Source organism: Lithobates pipiens, unplaced genomic scaffold, assembly GCF_037356315.1.
Source record: "Lithobates pipiens isolate NorthernLeopardFrog02 unplaced genomic scaffold, aLitPip1_a1.2 Scaffold_27, whole genome shotgun sequence".
In the NCBI taxonomy this organism is placed as follows: Eukaryota; Metazoa; Chordata; class Amphibia; order Anura; family Ranidae; genus Lithobates; species Lithobates pipiens.
Window position 1 is genome coordinate 194,384,785 of NW_027507788.1, and position 24,634 is coordinate 194,409,418.

Below are 24,634 nucleotides of genomic sequence, written 5' to 3' on the forward strand. Positions count from 1 at the left end.
GTACGACGACCGAGAAAAAGGCAGTTCAATAGCCAGTGCGGCTCCTTTTGCTTGATTCCGAGTGTGAATTTTTCTGCATCGGACTTGTGTACACACGATTGGAAATTCCGACAACAAAGTTTTGTTGGAGGAAAATTTGAGAACCTTCTAGCCAACATTTGTTGGCGGAAAGTCCGACAACATATGTTCGATGGAACTTACACACGGTCGGACTTTCAGACAACAAGCTCACATCCAAGATTTGTTGTCGGAAAATCCAATCGTGTGTATGGGGCATAAGACTTTATTTAGCTGAATTTAGTGAATGTTTATTTGGATTTGGATTGAAATTGTATTGCAAAATGTAATGTATGGCTAAATTTTTCTCACGAATACTGTTGCTTTCTTCATTCGTCTCCTTTACATTTGGTTGTAATCTGCAGACAAGTCTGTACACCATGTGACCCCTTACTTTTTTTCGACTATACTGTGGGGGGTCTGTCACTGAGCCGGTTCACAAAAAGCTGTCGCAGAAGCAGCGCATAATCACACGTTTCGGGGAAAATAAGAAGCAACATAAGCTAAATGTATTTTTTCCGAATCCTGTTTTATTTCCTTGTATTACATTATTAAATTTGTCAGAATGGAGTTGTGCTTCAAAATTGACACAAAAGAGAAAAAAAAAACTTGATCTTTTGTATACTAAAAATCCTTTCAAAAACGTAAACTTTAAAGGAAAAAAAAAAAAAAACAGTGACGTTCTCTTTTCAAACGTCACTTATTTGTTCTCGGCTTTTAAATAGCGCTAGTACAGTCACTCCCCCACCGGAGTGGGCTGATTTGTCATTGTGCTGAAATCACAGATGGACTTGCTAGTTAGAATTATCTGTCGAGATGTGTTCCTTCCAAGGGGAAGTCAATAGAAAAGCAAATACATCTCTGCTCATCACAAGCCTCTCTTCTACACAGCACCTGTTAGACTGTCCTTAGACAACTGCTGTCCTTGCTGTCCCCTTATTCTCCTCCTTGGATGTTCTGCTTTGCCAGTGCTGGGGGGGGGGGGGGGGGGCTGAGAAAAAAAAGATACTTCCTTTTATATCTTGTTTCCACCAGGCAGCCGAAGATTAATCCGCTCATCCCCAAAGTCGAACAGAATCTTAGAGATCCATCTTGTCTCTTTTTTTTTTTACCGTCTCCACACCTCTACAGATGGAAACGACTGCATTCTGTGCCAGCTGTTCCAGGACCCGCGTTGTCACCTGCTGTGTTACTGTGCGCTGTTATTAATAGCAGTGGTTCGAATGCAGAAAAATACACAGTAACATATTGCTCACTGTGTCGTCATTGTACGCTTTGACTCGTTAACCCTTTCCTTAAGAGAGCTAAGTGTTCCAACAGTTGGTGCTCAGCAGACTCAGATGGCACAACAGTTAAATAAGTCATAGTTTTGCTTGTAGGAGATGACATTTCACGGCATGGCTGGCAGATTATTGTCTGCTCTTAGGAAAATATTAGTTCTTCGGCCGTACTGCTCGCTGTGATAAATAACCAGATTAAGTAAACGTAAACCGGAGCAGGAGGCCCAATTTATTACCCTTGTGGGGTTTCTAGCTTCTTGTCACCTGCTTGGTATTTAAAAGAAATTTGTACTTCTTATTCCTATTTTAGAAATACACACCCCAAGGCTTCATGCACACTGAAGCTCAAAAAAGCTTTTTCTGGATTGCTGGCAGAAAACGCTGGTTGAAAAACCTGCTTTTAAAGCGGAGGTCCACCCTAAAGTGGACCTTACGCTCATTGGAATCCCCCCCCCCTCCGGCGCCACAATTGGCACCTTTCAGGGGGGAGGGGGGTGCAGGTACCTGTACAGTACAGGTATCTGCACCCACTTCCGGCGTAGATTCTGCAGAAGGTACGCACCTTTCTGCAGAATCTATGCCCCTTTCCGAAAGTCCCTCGCTGCCTGCTGGGAAACACACGGATCCCAGAGACAGCGGGTCCATCCTTATTGTGCAGCGCGACTCGCGCATGCGCAGTAGGGAACCGGGAAATGAAGCCGAAAGGCTCCACTTCCTGATTCCCATACCCAAGATGGCGGCGGCAGCAGCACCCGAGAGACGATCGAGAGATCGGCTTCGGGTGCCGACATCTCGGGCGCGCTGGGCGGGTAAGTGTCATTATTTTAAAAGTCAGCAGCTGCAGTATTTGTAGCTGTTGGCTTTTTTTAAAAAAAAACGGCGGAACTCCCGGTGGACTCCCGCTTTAACAGCGTTTTGTACTAGCGTTTATGAGCGTTTTTAATAAAAATACACAGAGGACACTCCAAAAATCCCACAGTGCATTCCAAACTCCCACAATGCATTGAAAAAATAGAATGCCGAACACGAACTAACGCGCGTTTATGCGCGTTTATGGGCGTTTGTCGTTTTTTTGGTGGTGAAAAACGTCACTTTGAGCGCAAATTTCTGGCGTTCAATAAAAAGCCCATAAACTCCACTGCTTATTAAAGTGGTTGTAAACCCTTACAACACACTTTGACCTACAGGTAAGCCTAGATTAAGGCTTACCTGTAGGTCCAAGAAATATCTCCTAAACCTACACGGTTTAGGAGATATTTGCCCGAAGACGGGCACCGCTGTCTACGGCGCGCAGGCGCACTGAGCGCGGCATCGTCAACGACGAAGATGCTGCACATGTCGGCTCCCGTGCGCATGTGCGGGAGTGACGTCATCGCGGCTTCGCCGAATGACAGCGGCGGAGCTGCAAGACCCCACTGAGAAGATGAATGCGCCGGACTACAGGGGACAGCGGTGACTTCGCTGGCTCCCGTGTCAGGTAAGTGACACATAATGGATTACTATGCGATGCATAGTAGTCCATTATGCTTTACCTATGCAGGGAATGAAAGAGGAAGTAAACCCATTAGGGTTTACTTCCTCTTTAAAGCTAAAAAACGTCCATGTGTGCATGGACACATATGCAAACATAGAGTGGAGTTTATGGGCTTTTAAAAAAAAACGCCCAAACTCCAATAAACTGCATTATATGAGCTCCAGTGTGCATGGAGCCTTAAAGGGCATTCTTATAGATTTTAATTATGCGTGTACATATGGGCAGTCATATTGCTCAATATGTTCCTATACTATACTTCCTGTCTAGATATCAGGACTATGACTTTTCTATTTCCTTTCTTCCCCATTACAAGGCTGCGAACCCTTGTGTCCCATATTAATTAATTGGAAATAGGTGTGTCACAGAACAAAACCTTTTCCAGATCATTTAGCACACAATCTGGAATTCAATAAAATTTGCAGGTTAGTATTTTGAAAAAAAATTCTTTCAGCCATATTTCTTTAACGGTCTAGATCAGTGATGGCAAACCTTGGCACCCCAGATGTTTTGGAACTACATTTCCCATGATGCTCAAGCACTCTGCAGTGTAGCTAATGGGAAATGTAGTTCCAAAACATCTGGGGTGCCAAGGTTTGCCATCACTGGTCTAGATTGTGTTGGTGGGCATGCAGCCAGTAGAGGTTGCACACACAAGTCTGTTTGTGAATTATTATCATAAATGCCGAATACACAAAAGTGTGAAAATTGCACTTACCTTTTTTCACTACATAAAACACTTTCCAATGGATTTGCAGATTACCTTTATTTTCAGGACCCAAAAAGGATAGATGGCAAACATTTTTGGGTTGGGTATAAGTCTGGTCCAACTGGTATGGAGTTTGGGTGACCGGTAGGCATTGGTGTCTCCATCGCTAAACAACAGCTCCACAAAACACTATTGATAGCTAAAGTAGCTTAATTCACCCAAATGCTTTCCTCCACAGATGCACATATCTTACTTTTGTTTTACTCGGAACTCCGATCAGCCACTCGTACAAGCTCTGAGCTTTTCCTATTGTCACCTACGTGGGTCTGAGGACTCTCTCCCTTATGTGACACTGCTAGGTGTATTACCAAACATGAGCGTTGTCACATTCTCCTCCATACCAGAAAGTACTTCCTCTGGCAGGGGCATTAAAGCGAAACCTTTACCTTTGCCCTCCACGGGCAAAGCACAAATTTGCTGTAAAAGGTGTCGGGCATTGGGCTCTACTATTAGAAGATAATTGTTTATATTTTTTAACCTCGCAAGCTATTTATTTTTTAACAAAACCTTTCTTTTTAGACCAAATGAGCTCTTTAGATCCATAAGGGTGGAACAGTGGTGTAGTGGTTAGCACTCTCACCTAGCAGTAAGAAGGGTCGCTGGTTCTAATCCCAACCATTACACTACCTGCCTGGAGTTTGCATGTTCCTGTGTGGGTTTCCTCCGGGTACTCTGGTTTCCTCCCACACTCCAAAGACATGCAGGTAGGTTAATTGGCTTCTGTCCAAAAATTGGCCCTAGTATATGAATGGGGACCTTGGATTGCGGGCTCCTTGAGGGTAGGGACCGATGTGAGTGTGCAATGTACAGGGATGGGGACAATTGTAGACACTCATTCAGGTTGAACTGGATGGACTGGTGTCTTTATTCAACCTTGCTAACTATGAAACGATAAGAGTGACAGTTATAGACAAAATAGTCTTCCCTTAAAACTAGGTGTTTGTAAAACTGCCGTGGGGTCTGAACTTGTCTACATTTGTGCAGTGAGAAGACAATGAATCTCCACAAGGTTAAACACGGCATGAGAAATGCTGTCATGAGAACCTTTACACTGGAGGGAGCCGTGACCTCTTGTCACTGTCCCTCGACGAGCAACACTCTCTGAAATGCTGAAGACTGAATAGGCCATATGGAGCTACTTAAAAGCTTTAATGTCTCTCTACATAGAGCATAACTTTATGTGTCCGCTAACCTTTGGTTGCCAGCTGGATGTTCACTTTGGCAGTAAAACGGATAATTAAAATGACATGATTGCCTTATCAGTCAATAACATTCTTTCATTTTGCTTTGTACAGGCAGCTGCCAGTGTAACCAGCATGGCTCCTACGGGGGTACTTGCGATCCCACCACTGGCCAGTGTTCTTGTAAACCCGGAGTAGGGGGACTGAAGTGTGACCGGTGTGAGCCTGGTTTCTGGAACTTCCGAGGCATTGTAACGGATAAGAAGAGCGGCTGTACCCGTGAGTGTTTGTTCACGATGTTTAACTAAAAAGGAAACAGCAGCCAGACTAAGGAAATATTTCTGGCTGCTGTTGGTTACAGCTCATTGCTTTTTTTAACATATATATTAATATTCACAGTCTAAATGTTTTTATCAAAGGTGTTTGATTAAACCCAAAATCAAAAATGTATTATGTTTGGTAAGATTATATTGAAGCTTACCAATCATTAGATGTGGTGGCAGCATCAGTTTTCTTTTCTTTGGCTATTTCCCCTTTGCTATCACCTGATGATTGGGCCAGTAACATACCTTTAGTGAGACACAACTCTGAAAGGAATACGCACAGGAGGAACAGCAGACAGCAGCACTGTCAGTCATGTATTAGCAGATATAGATACAGTAACATATTGAAGTCAAATTCCAGCTCACACTTAATAATCAGTTACAGCAAATAGTTTTTCTTTCCTTTTGGGATAAAGATTTTACATGAATAAATAGCCAATAATTTTAAACACCCCTGCCAGTGTTAAGTGGGTTGTCCCATCCATATAAACTAATACATTGTATTGGAGAGTTTGTGCTATGAAAAACAGACTTGCTGGCTGGATTACCAGATGAACATAAAAGAAAGAAAGCCTAAAAAAGGATCTAAGAATTGGCAGTATAATAAATGTTTTCTTTTGCATTTAATACTACTTTAACCGGTTCCCGACCAGCGCATACTGATGAATGAATGAATGAAATACTTGTATAGCGCACAATGCGAACTGAATCGCCTCTAGGCGCTGTGGCGAGCTTTGATCATCTGCTAAAAGAGGAAGGTCTTGAGTTTTTTCCTAAAAGCCAGGTGATTTTCTTCCAAGCTGATGTACGTCGGCAGAATGGCACGGGCAGGCAAATGGGCGTACCTGTACGTCCTTTTAAATTAACTGCCCTGCCATCGGTCGGGAACCCCGTGAGTCCGGTCACGGGTCCCGCGGACTCGATCGCCGCGGGAATACCCGCGGTCGTCTCTCGGGGCAGCTGAACGAGCAAATGCCGTTGTAAACAACATCTCCCTGTTCTGCCTAGCAACTAGTGACGCTGATCTTTGCTCCATGTGATTGGAGCAGAGATCAGTGTTCACTAAATGAAAGCCCAGCCCCCAACAGTTAGTAACACACCCCTAGGAACACTTACCCCCTACACTGCCACCCACTGGTTAACCCCTTCACTGCCAGTGTTATTTACACAGGAATAACTGCATTTATATAGCAGTGATTGCTGTATAAATGACAACTGTCCCAAAAATTTGTCAAAAATGTCCGATGTGTCCGCCATAATGTCACAGTCACAATAAAAATCGCTGATCACCGCCATTACTAGTAAAAAATAATAAAAATGCCATAAAATGATCCCCTATTTTGTAAACGCTATAACTTTTGCATAAACCAATCAATAATCGCTTATTGCGTTTTTTTTTTTTTAAACAAAAATATGTAGAAGAATACGTATCGGCCTAAACTGAGGGAAAAAAATGTTTTTTTATATATTTTTGGGGGATATTTATTATAACAAAAAGTAAAAAATAATGCTTTTTTTCAAAATTGTCACTCTATTTTTGTTTATAGCACAAAAAATAATAACCGCAGGGGTGATCAAATACCACCAAAAGAAAGCTCTATTTGTGGGAAAAAAAGGACGTCAAATTTGTTTGGGGGCCACGTCGCACGACCGCGCAATTGTCAGTTAAAGCGACGCAGTGCCAAATCGCAAAAAGTGGTCTGGTCTTTGACCAGCAAAATGGTCCGGGGCTGAAGTGGTTAAAACCCAACTTACTGTACTTTTGTTTAGATATAGTGGGGAAGGAATGGAAGCTTTGCCCAATATATAATACTGTGCCCTTATTTGAAATAAGTCCTCTCATTGTCTATAATCAAGAAGGGCCTTGAGGCGATTCAGTTCGCATTGAGCGCTATACAAGTCATTCATTCATTCATTCATTCATTCATTCAAGGGGAGTAACTGGGACAGGAAGTGATGGGACATCTCTGTAATGGGGACACAGAGAACAATCAAAACAATGTTTCAATTATAATTCAGTAACCTGAACCATAATTCAGTTGCAGGAAAGAAATTCACTTGATTCCCCCATCAACATGCACATTGTTGATGCGGGAATATGATAGATTTTATGGTACAACAATCCCATTATATGTACAATGGAGAAGGAGAATCTAGGTACCCTTGTTGCTATAGTTTCTTTCCATGGTGTCAAGGTAAAGAAAATGTGTGACAGTCTCCCAAATTGGGACACTGACAGTAATGAAAATCTGAAAGAAATTCTATTTCTTCCCCAACCTCTTCAAACCAGAAAAGTTTTGGCTGAAGTCAATTTTGGCAACCAAGACGAAAAAGGGACTCAGAAAAGCATGAGGCATTCCTGTGTGTTATGACAGAGTCTAGGTTTACTTACATTATTAAATAGCCTTCAGGGCTTCTTGGCTAGTCTTAAGCCAGCAGCACTACTAAAGCCATATTGTAAATTTTCTGTGTAACTTCATTACTTCTAATGATTACCTAAAGATTTGTATGCGAAAATCTTATGTAAGTAAAGGAAAAGTACGTTTTCTGTCTCGCTTCCACTGATTACTTCAGAGAAGCTCTGCAATAATCCGATTGTACATGATATTCTTTTGATAGTAAAACAGCGCAGCTAACCAGTATTATATAGCTAATGATCCATTTTCATAGGCAAGATACATTGTGTTTAAGTTTCACTGTAACAGCAGTTTTTAGACACCGTCTTAACATTTTGGAACAGTTGTCCTGAATCCATGAGTCCCGTTGGATTGTGAAAGCCTGAGGCAAGGATTGATTCAAGCGTATAGAGCTGAAGGCATGAGACTAAATTACGCAATGAAGAGCCAGGCTGCATAGGCTTGATGGATGGCTGTATGGCATCTCTCACCAACACTTAGGTGCCGGCAATATCATTATTAGAGGACCCCAGCATGTCCCTCGTTACATCATATCAAAGTTGTCCCTTCTGATCCTGTTGCACCTTTTTAGAACACGGCAATAAAGCCATGAAGTGCAAAAGACAGGATGCAGCCGCGAGTGCTTTTCTCTGCACTGTCCGGGAGAGTCTAGTTGGTCATGTCTGCCCCACAGGCAGCCAGTTGTCAGTTATATAATCCAAGCCAAGAGTCTGTCAGCGTAGAAGCTTGACAGACACAGCTGAGCCAGGTAGGTGGGGAATCACTAGACCTGCAGGAAATAAGGGAGTAGTGCTGCATCTGGGGTCTTCAAATCAATTCTGTGTATCAATAAGGAAGGTGCACAGAGATGAGCTCATTCTACAGCCTGAATAATATATGGATTATACATATTGAATATTGTCTTAAGGTAGCCAGTAATCTGAATTATTTTATCTTTATTATTATCTTATCAGGCATCTGACACCCTTTGGTTGACCTATCTCAGTAGTGTGGGGGGGTGGAATGGATGTTGCCAGCTGACTGCTGTCATTCCACTAAGATAAGGCTGGTGACAGGGGGTATGTACTCGGTGTAGAAACACGTAGGCTCAGATCATAAGAGCGTGCATGTTTTTTTTTTTTTTTTTGAATGATCATTCAGCAGTTCTGTTGGCTTGCACCTATAGGTACAATTACATTTTATCAACCCTTGTGTTTTACAGCATGCAATTGTGATCCAGTTGGAGCGGTGCGTGATGACTGCGAGCAGATGACAGGTCTTTGCTCCTGTAAGACGGGCATTTCTGGTTTGAAATGCAGCCAGTGCCCAGATGGAAGGAAACCTGGCTTGAACGGCTGTGAGCAGGGTAAGAAAGCAGACATCTTGGGTGTCTGGCAGAGCAGGAGTCATGCAAGTGCTTTTTATCCGCCATGCCGATTATTCAAGTTTGTTGGAATTCATCAGATAAAAAAAAAAAACAGTTTTTACATAATTTACTTCTTGAGTATAAAAAAAAAATGAATCCAGCATGCCCAATTGAGTTCAATAAGGTCTGGAAACCATGGTTCATGATAAGATGGGATAATTGAAACCAGTTGTATACACTCACAATATCAAATGAATGGGTAAGGGATAGCAGTAGAGTACAGGTTGTATATGATTGATTTGAATGGCTAACTGTTTTTTTGTTGAGTTATTAAATTAAAACTAAATTGTTGTGAATATTAACAGGTACAGGCTTTACCCAAAAAAACAGCCTGCCACTTTCTTACTGAGTCAAGAAAAAAAACAATATCGATGTTCTGTGTCAAGATCATGTGGCCAGGTGGAGCTACGCTTACAAAGCTTGTTCATAGATTTTCTATAGGTTGATGGCATAATCAATAATGATTTACTTTCTAGGGTGGCTACGGCAGAATGAAAACAGATTTTAGCAGGCAGAAAAACACAGCAAAATGAAATCTGACAGTGTTTTACAATTACCCAGACTGTGTAGTCAGCTCTGTGTCCAGCCCGTCTGCGATAAAATGGTCTCCCCTCTCTCTCTAGCAAAATGCTTTGTTTACTTGATGCTTTAGCTATCATGCAAGTAATACAAGGTAAAATGAGACTCAAAAGCTTACCTGGTTACACACAAGAAAAGGTTTTGTATTATATCTATCCATCACATAACCTTAAACCTTTTCTTGTAAGTGTTTAAGTGTGAGAATCTAATTTCACCTTTTTTTACCTTGTATTACTAGATTTCTATCCATCTATCTACACATACATGCACACGCTGTTATCCACTAAGCCACCTCAATGCATATATATATATATATATATATATATATATATATATATATATATATATATATATATATATATATATATATTATATTTATTTAAAATCATACCTGTCCTGTACTTCACAGCCATTAGTTTGGTAAATTGGTAAGACAAGTTTGGTACTTGGCCAAAACTTTTTAATTTTCAGTTTTGGGGAATCATTTCTAAGAATATATGTTTAGACATTTATAAAATTATTTGTAGATGAAAATGTCCGTGTTGGGGGGTTTCTTTTATTTTTTTTATTTTTTTATTTTTATTTTTTTTAGGGATGGAGGGGAACATATTAATGTAAGATTGTGAAATACTATGTTAAACCTACTGTGTATAGAATGATGAAAATTAAGAAAACCTTAATAATTTTTAAAAAAATAAACAAAAATCACATGAGCATAAGTATTCAAAGCCTTTGCCATGACATTCAAAATTGACCTTAGGTGCATTCTGTTTCCACTGATCATTCTTGAGATGTTTCTACAACTTGATTGGAGTACACCTGTGGTAAATTCAGTTAATGGGACATGATTTGAAAAGACACACTTGTCTATATAAGGTCCCACAGTTAACAGTGCATGTCAGAGCACAAACCAAGCTATGAAATCCAAGGAATTGTCCGTAGACCTCTGAGACAGGATTGTATCAAGGCACATATCTGGGGAAGAGTACAGAAAATTTTCTGCAGCATTGAAGGTCCCAATGGGCACAATGGCCTCCATTATCTGTAAATGGAAAAGGTTTGGAACCACCAGGACTCTTCCTAGAGTGGGCCGCCCGGCCAAAGTGAGTGATTGGGGGAGAAGAGCCTTAGTCAGGGAGGTGACCAAGAATCCGATAGTTACTCTGATAGTGCTCCAGTTTTTCTCCATGGAGAGAGGAGAACCTTCCAGAAGAACAACCATCTTTGCAGCATGCCACTAATCAGGCCTGTAGAGTAGAGTGGCCAGATGGAAGCCACGCCTCAGTAAAAGGCACATGACAACCAACCTGGAGTTTGCCAAAAGGCACCTGAAGGACTCTTAGACCATGAGAAACCAAATTCTCTGGTATTATGAAGCAAAGATTGAATTCTTTGGCCTGAATAGCAAACGTCATGTCTGGAGGAAACCAGGCACCGCTCATCTCCTGGCCAATACCATACCATACAATGAAGCGTGGTGATGGCAGTATCATGATGTAGAGATGTTTTTCAGTGGCAGGAGCTGGGAGACTAGTCAGGATCGAGGGAAAGATGATTGTAATGTACAGAGACATCCTTGATGAAAACCTGCTCCAGAGCGCTCTGGACCTCAGACTGGGGTGAAGATTCATCTTCCAACAGGACAATGACCATAAGCACACAGCCAAGATAACAAAGGAGTGGCTACAGGACAACTCTATGAATGTTCTTGAGTGGCCCAGACTTGAATCCAATCGAACATCTCTGGAGAAATCTGAAAATGGCTGTTTCCCATCCGCCCCGATGGAGCTTTAGAGGTCCTGCTAAGAATTGGAGAAACTGCCCAAAAATAGGTGTGCCAAGCTTGTAGCATCATACTCAAAAAAGAGGCTGTAATTGGTGCCAAAGGTTTGGATAGGCTTTGAATATTTATGTACATGTGATTTTTTTTTCATTTTTAATTAAATTGCAAAGATTTAAAACTCCTTTCATGTTGTCATTATGGGGTATTGTTTGTAGAATTTTGAGAGAAATAATAAATTAATTCAATTTGGAATAAAGCTGTAACATAACAAAATGTGGAAAAAGTGAAGCACTGTGAATACTTTCCAGATGCACTGTACTTTAAATAGTGTGCAGACGTTACGAAATTACCTAGAAATTCTGTACGTACACCACTGTATCCTACAACATGCACAAATAAGATGTAGAGATAAAGTTTTTGTACTCTCAGTTAAATTATTTTCTCTGTTAGTTCATTGAAGAACATAGTCTTTTTTTGCCTGGGTGTAGTTTTTACCAATAGATAGTCCTGTCTCTCTTGTTTTGCCATGTGTCCTGTCTCCAAGAGGCAGTAGCTATACAAATCTATAAAAGTCTGACTATGTTACCTAGCCATAGCTGGGAGAAATGGGGGCTGCCAATGATATTTAGGTTTTGTAGGTGAAGGCTGGGGACAGTCAGCCTAATTGAGTTCCAAAAGTTAGTGAATTACTGACCCAGAAATAACATAAACATACCAGGTATCCCTATAGAAGGTAGGATTAAGCTCGTTCCTTGTCAGTTGCTTGACAAGTAATGAAGGTAGCATAAGCCCTTGTACACAGGGTCGGAGATTTCGACAACCAAATCCGTCGGATTTTGTCCGAAACCGGACAAAGTTGTCGGAAAATCCGACGTGATTACGTTATTTCGTTACGACGGGACTATGTTCACGCTAGTAGCCAATAGCTTTGGTGTAGGAATTTGATCTGAGCATGCGTGGCACTTTGTCCGATCGGAATTCTCTACACATGATCGGAGTATGTCCGATCGGAGCATTTTGTCGGAAAATTTTACCAACATGTTGGAAAACTTGGTCCGTCGGATACTCCGACGGAAACAGTCCGATGCAGACCGCACACAGTCGGAATATCCGACAAAACGGTCCGATCGGACACATTCCGTCGGAATCTCCGACCGTGTGTACAAAGGCTAAGAGTGACTGCCCCTGAGAATGTACCTTCAAAAACAAGTCACCAATGGCAGCTCCACTGTTTCTGCGGTTGTAACAGTTTTTATGTGACAGTTTTTATGCAACATTAGAGGTTTGTACGTTCTTGCTTTTTGCTTTGTGTCATTGCTGTTTGCAGATGCATAGAAAGTTGTGGAGGTTTTTAATGTGAACCTGTGCTTGACCTATGCAGAGTTAAGCAACAGGTTTGCTTTAATGCCCAAATGAATGAACCAAAAACTCCCCAGGTGGTGCTCCTACCTAAGAGAAGCAATAAGGTTTGGCCTAGAAATTTCAAACCAAACATCTCTAATGAAACCCCTACCAGGGTGCCTGCTACTGACTGTGAGGTCATACAAGATCCCTGTTCTTGTCTAATTTTGCTGAACGCTGTAGTATACTCTGACAAGAGTCTAGGGGCTAGTGTACTGTAAGGGGCTTGCTTTGAAAATCAAATGCAGAAAAATGTGTTGCTTTTAAGATAAGTCTTAAATCAGTGTAAAATCAATTCATGGCCAGTTTGAGATCTTTTTGGTATGTGGTTGAGATGCTTTCACATTTATATGTGCGGTAGACATGTGCAAAAGGAAAAAATTCCTTTAGTTTAGTTTCGTTTTAATTCGTTAATTAATTAATTTTGTTTAGTTATATTCGTTAAATTCCTTAAATTCGTTTTCATATTTCGTTTAGTTTTCTACCAAATTCGAAAACTCAGTCACATTCAAAAATATTTCAACCAAATTCGAAAATATTTCTACCGAATTCGAAATTATTTCAACATGATTCGAAATTATTTCAACTGCATTCGAAACTATTTCAACCGGATTCTAAAATATTTTGCGACCCGATTTTAAGGCCATGTATCTCGGGGTCACTTGGTGCTAGAAACCCCAAATTGGGATATGCTGTAGTGTTAGTTCTACTGTGTTTGCATACAAAATTTGGTGTTCCTAGCTATAAGTGGCCCCGAGCTACATGGCCCCAAATTCGGGTCGCAAAATGTTATTTTTCGAATTTGATTCGAATTTCGTTTGAATTCGTTAGCATTGCAATTCGGTAATTCGGATGCATCCAAATGTCCGAATAATGAAAATTTGTCCGAATTTTGATTCGGAACGAAACGAAATGCACATGTCTAATGTGTGGAGGAGTGAAAGAAAAGCAGAGCCGTGGATAGAAAAAGCAACAATAAACCACAAGTATACACTGCTCCACAAAATTAAAGTCATAATTAAACACTGCATTCCATCTATATCAAAAATGTTTGCCAAATTGATGTTAAAGGAAAATCACAAATACTATAATATAGGAACCCTAAAAAGCAAAGTGTGGTTATTGAAACTTTTCATATAATTAGGGACATGGTCCAGATATCTTAAAAATACAGCAGGAAAATATTCCTACTCTTGTAACAAAAATCTCCAAATGGGCCTATTGATCCTGCAATAACTTGTCATTAATTATATTGTTCCTAAATGCTAAATATTTTTTTTTATTGCTGCCTGTGCCCCCTGTTAGAGAGATTAATCATCTATATTTGTCCTTTTTACCATTATTATCAAAAGTGAAAGTAAAAGAAAAGCCCATTTTTTGGGTTGACACCAGAACAGTGATGGAAAGGAAATCTTTTAATGGGGACACTAGTTCTAGTAACCCTTTGATCTGCAGATAGGTGAAACAGTGTGAATACAAAAGTAATAATGTTACTTTGTATCACTTCATCTTTTGTCACAACAGTGTTCATAAATACTGTGCATAATGGGTAATTTTTTGTTTTGAAAAAATCAGCAGCTAATACAGCTTTTGTATTCACACAGCAACTCCAGGCTGTCATTTTGACAGTTGTGAATTGCTAGAAAGTGTGAGGGGGAGCTGAGGGACAGAAGGACATCATGTACTACATATTTGTGTAATTTCATGAAGTTTTTTGGGGCATGTGTATTACATCATGTGTCCATAACTAGTTAATAAGTTAATATAAATGCTCTGTGTCTGCCTTGTATATCTACTAGAAGACCTGGTTTAAAAAATGTTTAAGGTCACTCTGCTGTTTTCTTTGGTCCTGTATATAATTTTGATAACTTTACATTTTCATAAACTAATTTTTGGCAACAGAAATGTGTATGTTTTGGCTTTGTCATTTGTCACTAATCATTTGTTCTGCTGACTTTGTGCATCTTTTCTCCAGATCCATCGGCTCCCAAATCCTGTAATGATATCCAGTGCCAGTTTGGTGCAACGTGTGTGGTGGTTGGAGGCATTGCCCATTGCGAGTGCCCGTCACCCCTGTGTGCAGAATCTAACCTTACCAAGGTAATGGTCACATTTCCATCCGTCATCAGTGGCTTATGCCAGGTTCCAACTGGTGTCAAATCACAATAATTAAATGATGTGGTCATTTAATAGATAACTTTCAGACACAGATTTCTAAAAAATGAATTAGACATCTGTTTTCATCACCTATGTTAGCACATATGTTAACTTAGAATTTAGAAGCTAGTCTTTCCTGGAAAAAAAGGGTGCCATGGGTGTTTTTTTCTGCTGGTTGCTTGACCGTTATGATGATCTACAGGTTCCTGTACCTTTTTAGAATTTCTGACTTGGAACATCCTGTATATACATATGAGGAAGGTCAACGTAAAGTCAGAGCAAAATATGAAAGTAAAGGGGTCAGCATGACCCCCACACACATAACATTTGCAGAAAGTCAGCATTGAAGTAGACTACGGGCTTCTGTTAAATATGAACTTTCTGCCTACAAGGGAAAAGAAAATGTAGGCACCAGCTATAATTCTATATTGGCTTCCGGGCTCCTGCTTATTAGAGTACATGCAGTGAATATATCACTATAGTTAAATAACTACAAAATGGGGGTTAATTTAATTCTGGAACGCTGAAAATTCTGCAGCATCTCTGTGCGACGTTCTAGAAACAGAAGGTTATGTGTTCCTAAGAACACACAGGGCAAATATGACACAGTATCCATCACACAGCAGACACCATCTGACCTACATCCATGCTGGAGTCACATACAGATCACATCCATTTTAGACAGACATTCTCACAATCTTGACATACTGTAGATTCAATTTAAACAATATTTCATTTGCTGACCCTTGTACCTTGCATCATTTCTTCTTAAATTCCCAGAGGCTCTTTTTAACAGTATTACAGTGCGGGATAATTTTATTTGTATCAGAGAAAGATGAAATGATTCTTCCTTCTTAGTCCATATATGAAAATCTTTGGCAAAGGTGGTTCTAAAAGAGCACTCGTGTCTATACTATATACATTTAAGTATTTACATATTGTGAATAATGAGCAATAAAGCCACTTTAAAACCAGCCCGGACTGACCTCTGTAGCTGTAGGCACTGTGGAGAAATTTGTCTTCAAATTTCGCAACTGAAGTAGTAAACTCCCACATCCTTTCCCTTATTTTCTATGGCAGTGGGATCTTGGTATCCTGCCAGCCTTAAAAAAAAACACAAGATGCTTTTAACCTGACAGTCTAAGGCCCCTTTCACACTGGGGCGGTTTTCAGGCACCACAGCGCTAAAAATAGCGCCTGTGTAAGTGCCTGAAAACAACGGCCCCTTTCACGCCAGAGGGCTTTCACACTGGAGCGGTGCACTGACAGGACGGTGAAAAAAGTCCTGCTAGCCGTATCTTTGGAGCGCTCCTACCCATTGAAATCAATCGGGCAGCGCAGCTATATTGCCGGCAAAGCGATTTTAACCCTTTTTCGGCTGCTAGAGGAGGTTAAAACCACCACGCTAGCGGCCGCATACTGCCGCTAAAACAACGGTAAAGCACCGCTAAAAATATTGATGCTTTACCGCCGACGTACGCACCGCCCCAGTGTGAAAGGGGCCTAACTGGTGTTCTTTCATTTTCAATAGTTTTTATTAGAAATTTCAAGAAAGAGTACAAGCACTATTATATGATGCTTCACAAAAGTTACAAAGCCGCAAATTCCCCACACGTATAAGATATTTGCAGACGTAGGTAAGAGGAGGTCTTTACTATGCAAAATCCCCCCCCCCCTCCGAAAAACTAAAACAAAAAACAAAAATGAATTCATGTATGCATAGAGGGTGCAATGAGACTACAACGTAAGTCCAGTTATGTCAATATGTAAAAGAGTACTCTCCTACGACCAGTAACGAGAGATGTCCAAGGCTCTAACATTTATCATGAAGCAATCTGCTGAACATATCATCAGAGCCAGGAGTGAGGGACCAGCAGGACCCACTCGTCATCTGAACACAGGGTCATATACAACCTCTGGCTAGGGGGGGGATGGCTTCACATTCCTGGTAAAGACAGTGGATGTCCCACTAGTCTAATGGGGACAGGCCACTCCAGATAGGGTAGACAAATGGAAAGTAGCAAAGAAAATAAGGTAAAAAGAAGTAGAGAAAGAAGGTACCATGTGCCAACCCTCCAAGACCAGGATGCCACATAAAACGTGAGCAGCCCCTCAGTGTTATTAAGGATGATTTGCTTTACAGTACTTTCAACCAGATAGGTCAGTGGGGGCTTGTTAAGATTTTTCATCACTCGTTCAGAATATGTACTGTACATACTTACCCTAGCCACATGCTCACTTCAAGGGTGTATCAGTTAATCAAGGAGTGCCCCAACAAGCATATGCTATTGTTAATACTCATTGACTAGGGCTCTAAAGTGATAGCCTCAGCTGCAGCACTGAGGACAGTCACCTTAATAATATATAACAACACTAGCGTCTTCCTTACAATCTGAGCTGGATTAATGGGGATCTATAAATACCTAAGATGTGAATAAAATGTCTTTGAGCAATTGCTGCACTTTAAAGGAAACCTTCACCCCTCCCCCCCCCCCCCCCCAATGTAGTGTTCTCTGTGCCCCCATGCAGTGTCCTCTGTCCCCTTCACCACCCCAATGTAGTGTCCTCTGTCCCCTTCACCCCCCAATGTAGCTCCCTATGTGCCCCCCACCCATGCAATGACTTCTGTCCTCTTCACCCCCCCCCCCCCATCTTCCCCGAATGTAGTGTCCTCTGTTCCATTCAAACCAGTGTATAGGTAGCACACCACTGTCCTACCTTACACCAGTGTATAGCAGAGCAGAGAATGGGGGAAGTTGCAGTACTGGATAGAGGGCCTGGGGTAGGATCTGACAGTCTTAACTTTTCTACATTAACAAGGTGGGGATTGGTTGCTAGGACTGCCCAGCAACCAATCACCTGCTAGTTAATGTAAATAGTTAAAGTGGAAGTAAACCCTCCCATCATTTTCAGCCAAGGAAGCTGCCATCTTTGCCTCTGTTTAATCTACAACTGTTCAACTGCCATGATGCTGCACATGTGATCACCAGCCATTGGATGGTTTGACAGTTTGGTTGAGAGCACAACCAATGAGTGCGTTACATTTCCGGCACGTGCCGGAAATCAAACAATTTTATGGATGGGTTTACAGTACTTCCGCTTTAATTCCAGCAGCTCCTGCCTCTACCCTCTAGTACTGTGACTTCTCCCAATCTCCGCATTACAGTGAAGAGGAGATCAGTGGCTAGGGGAAGGTCTGTGTGTGGGGCTGTGTTCCCGATTGACCCATCGGCTACCCGTGGTCAATCACGATTGACGGCTTGCTGACACCCCCCACCTTAAGATAACACTCCCAGCAAAATAAATCTATGGGTCCTGTGCTATGTTTCCACTTTTCTCAAATGTCAATGAAGAACATGGGGAATGTGCATGTATTCTAGAGATGTATTAATCTTTTTTTTTTTTCCTTGGCATACACTTTAAATCCCTATGACATATTCTTTATGCTCTGGCTGACTTAAAGCAGTAAGATCTTTACTCTCTTTCTTTTTTTCTTTTAGGTCTGTGGTTCTGATGGAGTAACCTATGGAGACTGGTGTCAGCTGAAAACTATTGCTTGCAGGCAGGGTCGTACCATCACTGTGAAGCACACTGGGCCCTGTCAAGGTACTTTAAACTGAATTCCCACTGCAACTCAGAATAATGTTATATGGCGAAAGCCTTCATTTCTATTTTAACTTTTAAAACTTTCTCTAAGACAAAGTTATTGAAATGCAGTTTGCTGTCTTCAGAGCCGTGGCTGTGTTCTTTCTGAAAAGCCTGTTGTGCCTAGTAAGCGTAGGTTGGAATATAACTTGACATCCATTCACTTTGTACTTGGCTAAGAGAATAGTTTATACAATCTACAGAGGAGCAGGAAAAAATAAAAAAATCAAACTGTAGTTTTAAGTGCAACTTCCCACTTAGATATTAAAATTCATCAAAAACTGCATTTATGAATTAAGCAACAGGCATGTCACTGTAAAAATCTTGAATTATATTTATAAACTAGTTAGTTCCCTTATGCTAGTAAAATACTTGAAGAAATGTACCTGTCCCTTTTATTTTTACGTTTTAAGCTGTCCATTCCATATATGTTGCTTAATTTTTTACAGACACTTCACTCATGGCAACAGGAACAAATATGAACACATTAGTTTGAACGCAATAGGTTTTCCAAAAGCACTGCACTTCAGTAACACCAATGTTTTGATGTTATAATGTTACCCTTCACATTTAAGTTACGTTTTTCTAGATGTGTCTATTTCTGTATACTGTAACCTGTACCATAATCCTCAATGAACAGTAAAGAACCCTCTACGTAGTTTAAGGTTAAACCTCTTTTCTTCTAATTTTAATGAGTGGCCACATGTGTCTTATTAAACTCCCTTACGCAAAAAAGTTTTATCCCTATTGTGGGGTCACCAGTACGGTATTTGTAAATTGAAATCATATCCCCTCTCAATCGTCGCTTCTCCAGAGAGAATAAGTTCAGTGCTCGCAAATTTTCTTCATAACTAATGTCCTCCAGACACCGTATTTGCTTTGTTGCCCTTCTCTGTACTCACTCCATTTCCAGTATATCCTTGCTGAGGACTGGTGCCCAGAACTGGACAGCATACTCTAGGTGCGGCAGGACCAGAGTCTTGTAGAGCAGGAGAATTATCGCTTTATCCCTGGCGTTAATCCCTTTTTTAATGCATGCCAAAATTCTGTTTGCTTTGTTAGCAGCAGCTTGGCATTGCATGCCATTGCTGAGCCTATCATCTATGAGGACCCCCAGGTCCTTTTCCATCCTAGATTCTGTAGTAATATGACTGAACAATAGTGACTCCATCTTGTTCTGGCTATAGAGCAATATGCTTTTAACTTAGTTTGAGAGGTTCTCCCCCTAGTGTATAGATTGCATTCATATTTTTGCCACCGAAATGCATTATTTTACATTTTTCTACATTAAACCTTATTTGCCATGTAGTTTCCCACACCATTAATTTGTTCAAATCTTTTTGCAAGGTTTCCACATCCTGCAGAGAAGTTATTGCCTTGCTTAGCTTACTATCGTCCACAAATACAGAGAGGGATTGAACTGTTTACCCCATCCTCCAGGTCATTTATGAACAAATGAAATAGGATTGGTCCCAGCACAGAACCCTGTGGAACCCCACTACCCTCCCTGACCATTCCGAGTATTCCCCATTTATCACCACTTTCCCTTGTAAGTCAGTTTTTAATCCATGACCACGCGTTTAGGGGGCGCACCCCCTTCCTCAGAGCTGAGCCTAGTAGCTCTAAGGATGGGGTGCACCCCCGAAACATCTTAGCTGTACCCCGTGTTCTGTGCATATTATGGCCTTTTGTCAGTTTCATTTTGTGAGTACCCACTTTAATATAAAAACGTCTTATTATTAAATTATCTTTGGTAATGCACTAGGTGTCCGCTCCTTCCATTTCTGTTTTTCTTGGCGTTCCATTTGGATTACCCCATCTGTGGAAGGTAGCATCCACCCAGTTTTGGATACTATATATACCTTTCACATCGCCATTTTATCTGACATCTGTTACTCCACACCTTGGAAGACCTATTAGTGACTGTGGTTTTTATATCCAGACTTTCCCTTCCAGAATTATTTAAACAGTATAAGCCACGTGGATAGGTCTTCTTTCTTTCTTGAAATCAATTGAAACCTATGTCAAGGCATGTTGTGCGTCATGATGCACATTGACACACATTTTAATGTGTTTCCATTCACTACAAAATATTTAAAAAAGTGTATTTCCAGCCTCTAATTCCAGGAAATTCTACTAGAGTTTTTTTTTTTTAATGAACCCTTTGCACCCTCCATGTGATTCGACCCATTGCTAATTCTAATGGTTCTAATTTACAGAGGCAGTTGATTTGTTGATGTCCAGTTGCAGTTTATGTCCTTTACTGACATTCTTAAACTGTCAGAATGTCTTCTAACTTTTTTTTGCAGTTAACATAAAAAAAAAAAAATTTAAATTACAAAAGGCTGTACATACCAGTAAAATTGTATTGCAGCATCAGCACTGTACCACTAGACATAGACCAGTGACTCAGAAGGCAAGTTTTTCTGACCCCAGGGAGAAAACACTTTAGCACAAGCTTGTAGGTACATAATGTTGATCTTTTTCATTTTCAATTATATTATAAATTGTTGAACGTTAGAAAACATCTGTAAATATAAACTTTTAAAACTTCATAAAAAAATTCTGTAATAAAATTAACAGGCATCTGAAGATGTTAACTTGGGGTTATTTTTACTTTTTAGAAGCCATCACAATCGCTAATCTGCAGACACTGGCTCCAACTGGAACCCCTGGTCCACCAATCGGACGATCACTTCCCACGCCAGCATCCCCGAAGGCTCGGAAAAAACCTGACTCTTTCCCATTAGTAATGGAGACTGAAAGCCCCCGCCAGCGTTATACAAGCACCGCCAGGCCAGTTACTCAGACATATGCAGTTCGCACATCAACAGCAAGGCCCGGGGTTACTGTGCCCACCATGAGGCCTACTACAATGCGAATATATGATGAATCTGGAAGTGGCAGTGGTGACGAGGATCTAGAAGCAAGTGGAGATCAGGAATTAAGTGGAACTGAACCAGGAGGTATGTCTTATGTTCCCTGAAATTGGTAGTAATGTATAATAGTTTGGGCCATTTTGTTGCCAATTATTCGGAGACACTGATTGCTTTGTTTGTAAGGCATTTAACTTTTATATACAACAATAGTCGTCAAAAAACATATGATTTTGTTATCAATTGAATGACTTAGCTGACAGTAGGGTTTTGCTTGGTTCCTAAATTCATCAACTCTTCTGTCTGATGTGATATTGTCAAGCCAAGGCCAGTTATCTGGAATGTCTGTCATATCCCAGAACGGTTCATTGATCTGAGAATACTAATGGAAGAATCTAATTGCAAAAACCTCTGAAGTTGAATGAGGGATTATGAGCTTTAGCTTGCATTGCAGCCTTGGTTTTGATAAAATTGTTTTCAGTTTATGTGTTATTTATTCAACACTTTGTTTGGCACGGTTTTATAAGGTGCCCATAAGATTTAGCCTAACCTCCTGTTAGGGAGGCCATATCTATCCTATTTGGCCATGCCTCAGATTCTGGATGCTCTGCAGTCAAGTAGATTAATCTATTGTGGTTGGTGCCCTTTAGGCTTGGTTCACATTATTGCTGCTGCAGTTCTCAGTGCGATTATCTAGTGTGACTTGTTTGCATTTTGATGTGTTTTTGATCTTAGTGCTTTTTGTGGTGGGGAAAAAGAGACTGGATGCTAGTTGTTATTAAACCAGCACCCGCTGGCTCCTTAACAATCAGTGACTTGTGCCTGCTGTCAGTCAGGGATTCCCAGCTGACGGTGGTCATTGGTTGTTGAGATGGATGCCGGGTCCTAACAGCCAGCACAAAATTCAGGCAAAAATGCATGTACATGCGTATTTGGTGTGTTTATTTTGAAGTCCATGGGGCACAAAATCTCACTGCATTGCACCAAAGTAACACCTGTACCTTGCCTAAAGTCGCATCACAGTTGCATTAATGTGAACAAGCACTACTGAAATCCAAGTGATTTCTTTTTTAATATAATTCTGTATGATCCAAGTCGCGTCTGAACATCACTCTAGTGTGAACCAGCCCTTAGTCACACTATGGTCATCATCGATCCACAAAGTATTCTAGTTATGGATAGGGAAGGGATCGTTTTGAAAACCTGGTTTTATATTTTTTATATTTTTTTATCTGTTGCCTGTTTGTGACATTTTCTCATACGTAGGCTTAAACCTACATGAACTTTTTATTTGCGGACTGTAACTTAAGTGGAGATTTCTCCGCACTTCCTTTTGCAGTGACAACATTGTTTCCAGGAAAGGAAGTGAAGCAAAATCTCTCCATGGGGCACAGACTGTGCAAAAAGCCCATCAGTCATTCTACCGTTCCCTACTCTCTCCATAACTAAAAATAAAACAAATGCGGTTGGTAGTAAGCGAGGCTTACAGCAGATGTTTTGTAGAATGTGTGATTTCTCTTTGGTCCTCATCCAAAATAGTCATTTTCTTCCACCTTAAATTTGTTGATAATTATAATGGCTGCAAATTTAAAATGATTGCTAATTTGTGTGATTTTATGTCACAGCGGATAAGTTTGATGGAGGAGATGAACAGCAGAAAGAATATGAGGAGACACTTGATTTTGAAGCCACGCCCGTCATGGAAAGAGCCAGCTGCTACAATACACCTCTAGGTTGTTGCTCAGATGGAAAGACTCCAGCCATCGATACGGAAGGCACTAACTGCCCAAGTAAGTGGTTTACCTCTCCTCCAAGGTCATTTAATATTCTGTTGCAAAAAAATCCTGCTGAAGATCCCTGAACTGCACATTTGCAAAGAAAAATGAGTTGAAAAGGTGTTTTTGTTGTAACACAATGGGAGCGATTTACTAAAACTGGAGAGTGCAAAATCTGGTGCAGCTCTGCATAGAAACCAATCAGCTTCTAGTTTTTTTTTTTTTTTTATTATTGTCAAAGCTTAATTGAACAAGCTGATGTTAGAAGCTAATTGGCTACCATGCACAACTGCACCAGATTTTGCACTATCCAGTTTTAGTAATTCAACCCCATTGTGATGACTGTCACAAAAGTATATTTTAGTGGCAAACGTGTAATCAACAATATACAATGTATATGTATTCCTCTGTGAGCACACATTAGGAAGAATACACGGTGCCTTGTCTGCTTAGTGAAAGTTGTCAGATTATCTTTTCTGCAAACATCACTTTTAGCTGGCTTGTATTTTCAGAACAATCTATTGAAAAATCAAACTGCTAACCCAGATTAAATGATTAACCGTTAGGTAGAAACTTTGCAGTACTCCTGGAAAGGAATCGCATGCATTGTTTACATTTTTGCCCTTTATTAGAAAATGTCTTACAAAAACTGATTACTGCCATGAGTTGCAACTCAATTGTCCATGTCTATTTGTGCATGGGGGACACAGACATTACTTTCAGATTCAGCACCTTCCCTTCTACTTGAGCGAATAAAACTGCTCCAGGCGTAGTTGACGTACAGACTGCGCCACACTGAACTAATATTTTAAGTGGTTTAAATCAGTCAGTAGAATTTGACATCTATTAGCCCTTGTACACACGGTCGGACATTCCAACGTAAAATGTCCGATCGGACCGTGTTGTCGGATAATCCGACTATGTGTGGGCTCCATCGGACTGTTTCCATCGGAATATCCGATGGACAAAGTTTTAGAGCTGGGCTATAAAACTTTTCCGACAACATGATCCGATCAGACGTTGTCCGATCATGTGTAGAGAATTCCGATTGGACAAAGTGCCACGCATGCTCAGATCAAATTCCTAGACCAGAGCTATTGGCTACTAGCCTGAACGTAGTCCCGTCATAACAAAATAACGTCATCACGTTCTGAGCGATCGGATTTTCCAACAACTTTGTCCGACTGTGTGTATGTAACACAAGTTTCGGCCAAAATCCGACGGAGTTTGTTGTCGGAATGTCCAACCGTGTGTACAAGGACTTAGAGACTCCAGCATTGAGATCTCCCTACCAGGTTCCCCAGTTTATGGCCCGTACACATGATCCGAATATCGTACGATAGATCGTACAACCTTTTTCACTTAATAGTCGCAAGTAGAAATTGAATAGGTAAATAGTCAGGAAAATTCTCATACGACAGGTAAAAAAATCGGAAGTGATGTCATGTGTTGTAA

General features: G+C 40.7%; 1 protein-coding gene across 8 annotated transcripts in view; it reads left to right on the forward strand.

The window, feature by feature from the left end:
• AGRN (agrin) overlaps positions 1 to 24,634 on the forward strand; it is a 713,847-nt gene that overhangs the window by 584,786 nt on the left and 104,427 nt on the right. For all 8 annotated transcript variants that reach the window (XM_077458091.1, XM_077458095.1, XM_077458096.1 and 5 more), the window contains 6 exons: positions 4,933 to 5,097; positions 8,760 to 8,903; positions 14,702 to 14,826; positions 18,384 to 18,489; positions 21,153 to 21,494; positions 23,030 to 23,194. In XM_077458091.1, coding sequence (XP_077314217.1) covers positions 4,933 to 5,097; positions 8,760 to 8,903; positions 14,702 to 14,826; positions 18,384 to 18,489; positions 21,153 to 21,494; positions 23,030 to 23,194 — 1,047 coding nt within the window. The remainder of the gene's footprint in view (positions 1 to 4,932; positions 5,098 to 8,759; positions 8,904 to 14,701; positions 14,827 to 18,383; positions 18,490 to 21,152; positions 21,495 to 23,029; positions 23,195 to 24,634) is intronic.